This window comes from Folsomia candida, unplaced genomic scaffold, assembly GCF_002217175.1.
Source record: "Folsomia candida strain VU population unplaced genomic scaffold, ASM221717v1 Fcan01_Sc023, whole genome shotgun sequence".
Classification (NCBI taxonomy): domain Eukaryota; kingdom Metazoa; phylum Arthropoda; class Collembola; order Entomobryomorpha; family Isotomidae; genus Folsomia; species Folsomia candida.
The window spans coordinates 1456672-1465383 of NW_019091215.1; the positions used below are offsets into that span (position 1 = coordinate 1456672).

The window sequence follows — 8712 nt, forward strand, 5'->3', positions numbered from 1 at the left end:
ACCTTAATTAACTCGCGGCACGCAACCCGCTAACTCCTCGATCAGTGAGTTATGCAGATGCAGATGGGTAACACATATTTTTGGAAATGCTAACTATGTATTTAGCCGATAGAATCAGGTCGTAAATTTGTAATTAATAATCACCAGGCATAGTTGTACTATGGTTAGGGCCAATCTTCTTTATTTAATATATGCTCATAATTCATAGCAGTCATTACCAAAAACCTATAGGTTAGTGCTTATTATGCATACGTATGTACTTGCAGTCGGTTGTGTCATAGATTTAAACCCTGTATTGTAACATGTTATCGGTTAACACTTGAATCAAGGTTGAAATAAAATGCAGTGATTATCAAATTAGTCAAAAGTTAAGTTTTTCCTTCGGGCTGAACTACAAATTTCCATTGCAGAGGTCAATACGACTAAAATGGTTTATTTACAAAACAAATGTTAAGCTTACAGTTTGTTATTGTATTGGTTTAGCTTTTGCAAATATTACTCATTTCTGCCTAATAATTTTCGACATAAACGCACTGTAATAAGCTAGATTGGGATGAATAAATAGCGGAATAAATTTTTAATGTACACATCCTGTCAAAATAGGTTAATAGGTAATAGCATTAATGCATTATTTGTACATATTTATGTATCTAAGGTATTTAATCCCAAGCTTAGCAAATTGATGAAAATGTTGTATAAATTTCGATATTCAAACGTATATAAATTACGGGATCGTTATAATTGCAATTAAAGCAGCGTCGAATCCAAAAAGGATGTTTGTTTACTCTTCAAGTTGATAAACAAGTCCACCTTAAAAACATCGAATGCGACCTCTTGCGCAAACATTCTGACGCCTTCTACATACATTCTAGAGCTAAGTTTACGCCTCTTTGAAGTTTTTAGTGAACCCACTGGTGAAACGTAACTTTAGGAATAAAACCTTATCACAAACTTGCCGGATATGCACATATTCGAGCTTCTTCTCTAGATTCTATGCACATATTAGAGGTTGTAACCAGACTACTCGTCCAGTCTTAAAGAATGCACGTCTCATAAATTTTAGATAGTTCATTGGTGTTCAATTTTCTTATTGTTCATGCCAAGATTTAAAATAAACATTTGTCGAACTGAAACCGTGTATCAAAGCTTTGGCAATTAGTCTCGACATGTAACCTAAGGTTGCGTATTTAGACCTCTTGTTGACTTCCAGTACTGTATAAACTGCTAAATAGAAAGTACACAAATATGTCGTTTCATTCTGTCGTCCCAGTTATGAATCTTCAGGTCAAGTTGTTATCCAAATTTGGCATTCAGCTCATCCACTTCAACCCGAAAAGGAAAGAATTCACTTTAACCTACTCAACTTTTCGTAACCGAATAAAAATATGGATCGTCCTCATATCCGTCGCCGTACTATTTTTTAACGGATGCTACGCAATTTTTTTCCGGGAGGATGTGCCAAAAATGTTTGTGGAAGTGTTTACCATTGCAACTGCACCCGCGCTTTTGGTTACATGGAAAGTCCTGCTCTATCCAGACCCCTTCGTGTCCTGTGTGAACATGATGCTGCACTTTGAGAAAAACGAGTTCCGACAATTGGGTAAGTGGTTCATTGATATAATTCGTTACGATCTGTCTTGTTAATATTTGACAATATTCACCCCAAATACGGTGAAAGCTGCGAGCTAAATTTTATAATCAAGGACAAATTATTAATATACAGGGTGGCTTAAATGTCAGGTTACAATCGAAAATTTTGCAATGGAAAAAATTCGCAAATCTCCATTAGTTACCAAAAATTTGCCTGTGAAATTCAATATTTTAATAATTTTGTCATCAGAGTTCCATAAGTTTTGATAAAAATTAATAAAATTGTCAATCCTTAATCCGTAACTAATGAAAATTTTCGAATTTCGCCATTGAAAAATTTTCCATTGTAACCTAACATTTAAACCACCCTGTACTTATTTCCCGGCCATTCATACTAAATTATCATACCCTTAACTATTTTCTTTCGACTTGCTGCTAATGTTCATAAATTTTTGTCGGGTTTAAAGAAACACTCTGGACGATTTAAATCGACACCCTCTGTATTATCTGCAGGTTTCCCACCCCATCATGAAGTTGCCTTCTTATCCCGCTGGAAACTGGGGGTGCGCGTTTGTGGCTGGTCAGCCCTTGCTATCTCGACTTTCGTGCCACCTGGTATAATGGTTATCACCCTGTACGACCCAAGTCTCCCGCCCTTCTACGGATCGCTGCTTCCTCCCTGGAATGATGGTGCCAACCTGATCACGATGTCTTTCCATATTGTCGTAAATTTTTATCAAACGTGGATAATTTATGTGTTCTCAATCCCATTCTGTCTAACCGTGGGACATCTATTGTTCGGAAATCTGATCAGCGTTACGATGTACGTTACAGCCTTAATCAGGTCAGTACTTGCACAATTTTGTGATTAACTCATCTATTTTTGTTGGACGCGTAGAGTAATCACCAAAATCTCAGAATTAAACAAATTTTTAATGGGTTTAAAAAATTAACAACCCGTCCAACAAATTTTTCGATCAGAATTTTACATAAAATATATTTCCAGAGGCGAGTAATGATTAAAAATGTATTAATTTTGACGAAGTCATCAAGTATTAATTTGATTTATTATCCACATAATAATTCATTACTCAATACGACTCACGTAAACATTTCTTTAAAAAATGGTTGACATTTCAGGTCGTTCAAATACCTCCCAACAAAAATTACCCCGACAGAAATCAACTTTTACCAGCAAGTCGAGATACTAGTGTCTCACGTGAACCTCTGCTTCCGACCCAGCGTCCTTCCCGCCATTCTTCTCTATGCCGTATCCGCCAATATCTTCTGTGTCTATTTGACCGTGTCCACGAAGTTTGATATCCAGGAGCACGTGGGGAACGCCATCTTCCCCATAATGGCGGTTGAGACGTCTGTCGCCCTTCTCGGGTTTGGACTTGTCGCGGGCTTGGCGAACAAGCGGTCAACCGCGTGCATCGATAAGATGAAACGTGCAGTCAGATCGAAACTTTTGGATCTGAGGAAAATTGTGAATGGTTTGGCCCCAATCAAGATCAGATTTGGAAATAATTTCATCGAGGTGTCCACTCCGTTGGTGACCACGGGATTCTGCGCTAAGTCAACGGTGCGGTTGCTCCTTCTGGATCCAATGGATGGGTTTATTTTTCGAAACTAAATCAGATAATCCGCCACAAGGAAGTTTTGAAAGAGCAAATGATTCGTCCACATCCGATTCTTAGTAAATAATACTCATTCAGGCGTTGGAACTGTAGCTGTTTAATAAATTTATGAGCATGCATTAAAAATGTGTGTAAAATGGTTATAATTTTAAACATCTATTTATGTATTTTTGTCCATGTGATTTCCATAATAATTGCTAGCAGATTTTGAAAATATTTTTTTAGTTATAGATTTTTTAAGCAGGTATTTTTTTTAGTAAAAACGAACTTTAAGGTTGTTTACCGTATTTTTGAATTGTAATTTTAGTTGTAATTTTTTTAAGTTTAAATTTAAATTATAAAATGCAAATGGGAAATAACTCGATTTTTCGAGTGCTCGCTGTTCCAAAGAACACGCAATGATCCAAAGCGGAGAAGCTCGAGAACTCGGGGGCAGCCGGGGGAGCTCGAGAACTCGGGGGCAGCCGGGGGAGCTCGAGAACTCGGTCCAAAATTCCGAGTATATACTCGAACTCGGCTGGTTTTTAAAATGTAGTACTTATTCGATATTTCCCTTCCCTAGTCAATCTTTCTGTGCATAAAACATATCGAAATACCGACATTATTGCATACCAAGCCCATCTACATGAGAATTTTATTATACTTTGGGAACGTCTATACATGTATTACCTCATCAAAATCATCCTCGATTTTTTGATTATCCACCAATATGTACCTGCAATATCGTACCATGTTAACACTAACACGAGTAAATAAGCGAACCAAAACTGCTTACCCACCTTCGAGGTAACTAATAACATTAGTCACTAATAAGCATTATAGGAGGGATATGTATGTATGCAAATTTCACAAAATATCTATGTGCTTAAAAAACCTGAGAATGTGTATGCACATAAAAAAATGTTTCTGAACTTAAATTTTCTACTATATTTATTAAATATAATTTTGACGAAACCTTACTTTCCGAGTGAAGAAAAATATTTTTATATAAAAAACTTACGTTATAAAAACCGAAATATCTAGTAAAATATTTACATTTCGTAAAATACTCGAAATATACATGAAAATATGTAATATCGAAAACCCTTAAAAATATGGAAAACTATGTTTCAATTTTTGCGATCGCGCTAAGATGGGAGTTTAGTATGCGAAGTTTTAGTTTGATCTGGTTTGGAATGAAAAGTTAGAAATGCATACATACCCGCCGTCTGCTGGTAAGATTAGTAAAGTTGTCTACGGATATTCCTTTCTTGAATATCATGGAAGAATAAGCTGCGTCAGCGTGCACAAGATTTTGAAATGTTTATCACTTGAAATACTCTATTTATAGCGGAATCTTGATTCCAAAATTTTAAAGTTTAATACCCGAGTCTTTAAATACATAATCATTAGCTGTATTTAATCATGTTCTTAAAAGCTTAAAGTTATGTACATACCTATATATCAATTTCGATTTATCGTACATAGTATGTACTACATACACATAAAACATGTCACCCATTCTTAATCTATGTATATAAACACATAGTAACAAGGTTGGGTCAACCCGTCTTGGCTTGAAGAAAGGCTTTAAGCAAGAAAGGCATTTAAAGGTCAAATTCCAAGAAAACAATGATAAATACTATAAATACATACTTGCATGCAGACACATATTCTTCTGGGTATAAAAAAAACGCATCAAGTTCAAGCAGCCTTCCAACAAAAGGGTTGAGAATGAAAGGCAAAATGTATAAATATCGTATTTAAAATGATAAGTAAATGTGCATATGCACATAAATATTTTGTTGACGGGAGGGGATTCGAGCTACATAGTTTTAAAGGACGACTCACTGCATGCATGTAAAAAGGGTTAACTACCCCTTCATTTCGTTTATCGGACAAAGGAAAGTCACAGCTTCGGACTGCTACTATCTGGCTGCATTTTTTTGTTATACACAAATTTGGAAAGGAATTCAGGTTTACAATTTAAAATAAAATATATATTCTAGTTTAAAATTCTAGTTTTAACATTTAAACCTAGTTGGAGAAAAATATAGTTTATTTATGTATCTTCAATTAGCCAAAGTTTACAATTGATCAAATTATCTGTTACAAATTAAACTACGGTTATTTTTCAGAATTTATTTTTTTTACTTAAAATTTACAATTTTTAGAGCTATTCTCTTTTACATAATTGAAATCGGCGATTTCCTAAAATTTAGTATTCCATAAATTTATTTCTGAATTAATATATTTTTATACTAGCGAAATGTCTCACTCTGGGTTTCCTGAGCTAATGGCACACTTGGAATGTCCAGTTTGTCTGGACACCTTCTCCGGCCGGGTCCTCCAGTGCAAAAATGGGCACAACATCTGCGCCGAACACGCCCCCAAGCTACGAAAGAAATGTCCCGTCTGCCGCACTTCGTATGGACGATACTCCTGTCGAAATTTACTGGCCGAAAATCTCGCCGCTCTTCAGACCAAGAATTGGATTGACCAAGAAAATCCCCGTGTTCAAGATAGGCGTCGCTTTTGGTAAGCAAAACACTTTTAAAACGATAACTTTTTTTCCAAATTTTTTGCACGTTTGCTTTATTTTGTAAGCAATAAATGCAAAAAAGTATTCTAAAGAATATGTACACTGTAAATAATTTTGAGACGAATCGTCACTCGCGGAGGTACTATAGTGCTCTATTTTTGGGTAACGATTTAGGAGACGTTTTATCACCAGTGGGAGATAAGCAAAAAACTCGTGTATCAAATACACGTGCCGTCGTAATTTACAAAAAATGAAATATTTTTATCTGGCAATAAGATTTTTTTTACATGACAGTATTGAATTTTTTAAATGACGACGTCGCGTGTGCGGCGTGCATGAGTTTTAAGCTTATATCCACCTGGTGATAAAACGTCTCCTAAATCGCTACCCAAAAATAGAGCACTATAGTACCTCCGACGGGTAACGATTTGTCTCCAAATTATTTAGAGTGTAGCGGCAAGAAGTGGTTGCAGTTCTTGCAGGTCGAAATGTCTGCATGAAACCATTTTCTTACAGTTACATATTTCACACAAGTGATTACTTGCACCTTCCGAGATACAAAAGGACGTGCGTTTATAATAAGGATCTTAAAACTTAAATTTCATGTTCCCTTATGGGATCGTCCATATATTACGTCATCAAAAAACGCTGATTTTTCCACCATCCCTCCAAATATCGGATTCATGTTTAGCTTAACAAGAGTAAGCCTGGCGACCAAAAGTATGCACTTGTATTTTTGATGACGTAATGTATGGACGTTCCCTATACCAGTAATTTAACGAAACTTATATACTAAAGGGTGTTGTTTTAATTCGTCTCACTTCCTCTTGTCAATATAGTGCTTGCGAATTAAGGTTTTCACTTTCACACTAAATGTTCACCCAAACGCTTAATTTTCGATCGTCATAAACGAGAAACGTAACGTTTGCGTGACAATTTTGTGCTAAAATGCTTAATCCGAAAGTTCCCTAAAATTTGAGAACTTGTACCTCTATACGGCGAAAACTTCAAAGTCAATTATTCGATCAGATATGCATAACTATGTTGATTCGTCTTACCGCAATTTATGCTACTCATGCCTTTCACTTATTTCCTTCGACCTTCTACTAATTTCACAAATTTGTGTCGCATTCCCAACAACACACCCGGACTAACAATGGAGGTCTCCCAACGTATGCTCACAGATTTGGACCAAAGTAGCGTCAATCGATCACGAAAATAATTAGTAGGAAATTTGCAAATGGCACTATCTGTATGTATGTATGTATGTACATATGTATGTATATCTTTATTACTGTGTCTTTCCCAATTCATTGCATATATCTGCCAATGCGCAGGTTTGGCGGAGATATTTGCATAAAAAGTGGAGAAAACGCATCCCCAAGGCTGGCAAATTTTTCATTTTCCAAATTTGCTGCGCATTTTTCCCACTTTTGATGCAAATATCTCCGCCAAACCTGCGCATTGGCAGATAGTTCCATTTTCAAATTGCATACTAATTATATTTGTGATCGATTGACGTTAGTTTCGTCCAAATCTGTGAGCATACGTTGGGAGACCTCCATTGTAAGTAACTAAATCAACACCCTTTACTATTATTTACCAGGGATGCTCACCCAGCAATGGACCGGAATGTGACGAACAACGATGACGAATCTTCCCGCGTCGGTGATTCTTCTTCGAACGACGAATCTTCGTCGGGCGATGAATCCTCTGAGAGCGACGAATCTTTTGCGGGTGACGAATTTCTTGCGAGGAGGGACAATTGCCAGGTGTTTTTTTTCCTCGTATTACCCGTCATTGTCGAGTGTTTAACTGGCAAAATATTTAAACTCAAACATTTCATAAGGGTGTATATCGATACGTTGACAACTCTGATTAGCATTGTGTTTAAAATATTTCCAAGTTTTATATGGTCGACAGTTCGCTTGGGAATTGCACATGCCCCGTATTCAGGCTGGTTTAGAGGTGTCGCCATAATGAAAATTTTTGCACAGTGAAATTTTGCAGAGTTGAGCGATCCTTTGGAGGATTAGGAATTGAGATTCTCATCCTTCATTATTCAACTTTTATACCAAAATTGATTTAAAAACGTAATGCCACACTTCTAAAAATGACGAATTTCAGAGGCAGAGTGGTAACGGCAAACAATAGAAATTTAAAATAAATTTGCAATAAATAATAAATACATTTGATAAATTTGCAATTGTACCGAGACATTTAAATCACCCTTTGCATACGAATAGATATATTATATGAGATATATTACTGCACCATATAATTAAAAAATTTCCTGATCAATGACTTGTAAAGTAAGTCTTATATCATATCTAATTTGGTATTTCAAGATAAAATTGATCCATTTTTATGAATCATTGTAAATATTGACAAGGGACACTAACGACCTGTCGTTTGAGTCAAGAGTACTCGCCATGGTTTTTTGAATCTACTATCAAGGATCCATTCATATTTCCATGTAAAACTTGCCGTGGCGCCAAATTCGCCAATTTTAATGGTTTTTAATTTTAAAACCGTCATAACTTTTCAAATCCTGGACGGATTTTAATAATTTTTGATTAAAATCACAACAAGGAGTTCAAATTTCGTGTGTAATGAAATTTTTCAAAAATTTGAGTGTTTCAATTTCTTGCAAAATTTCGCAATTTGATTGACCATAGGAGTTTGTAGAAAAAATCGTAAAAATATCTTAAAAAATTTACACCTCGTGTCCCATGCCCAATTTCCGGATGTGATAAAACATTTAGTAATCGCAGGTATATCAGCACACACGTGAAATTCCTTCACAACCGGCCTCCAGCATCATTTCGATGCACCCTGTGTCCAATTGAATTCAAAACTTTGGCCAAGCTCCGACGACACATTGTCACCCACACGAAGGAGAAGCCTTTCAAGTGTTCCACATGCGCGTTCAGTTTTTCAGAAAAGTACAATCTGCAAGCT

General features: G+C 36.0%; 1 protein-coding gene across 1 annotated transcript; it reads left to right on the forward strand.

The window, feature by feature from the left end:
• The first annotated feature begins 5033 nt into the window (after window positions 1–5033).
• LOC118438601 lies at window positions 5034–7890 on the forward strand. The gene is made up of 3 exons (XM_035859097.1): window positions 5034–5186; window positions 5475–5747; window positions 7358–7890. Exons 2-3 carry the CDS (start codon window positions 5479–5481, stop codon window positions 7749–7751), a joined length of 663 nt encoding a protein of 220 aa, XP_035714990.1. The 5' UTR covers window positions 5034–5186; window positions 5475–5478; the 3' UTR covers window positions 7752–7890.
• The last annotated feature ends 822 nt before the right edge of the window (window positions 7891–8712 follow it).

Bases quoted from the DNA above. Each gene is read 5' to 3' on its own strand.
- LOC118438601 (XM_035859097.1), top strand. From the start codon at position 5,479: ATGTCTCACTCTGGGTTTCCTGAGCTAATGGCACACTTGGAATGTCCA. The intron at 5,748-7,357 runs GTAAGCAAAACA...ATTATTTACCAG, and splicing joins CAAGATAGGCGTCGCTTTTG to GGATGCTCACCCAGCAATGG.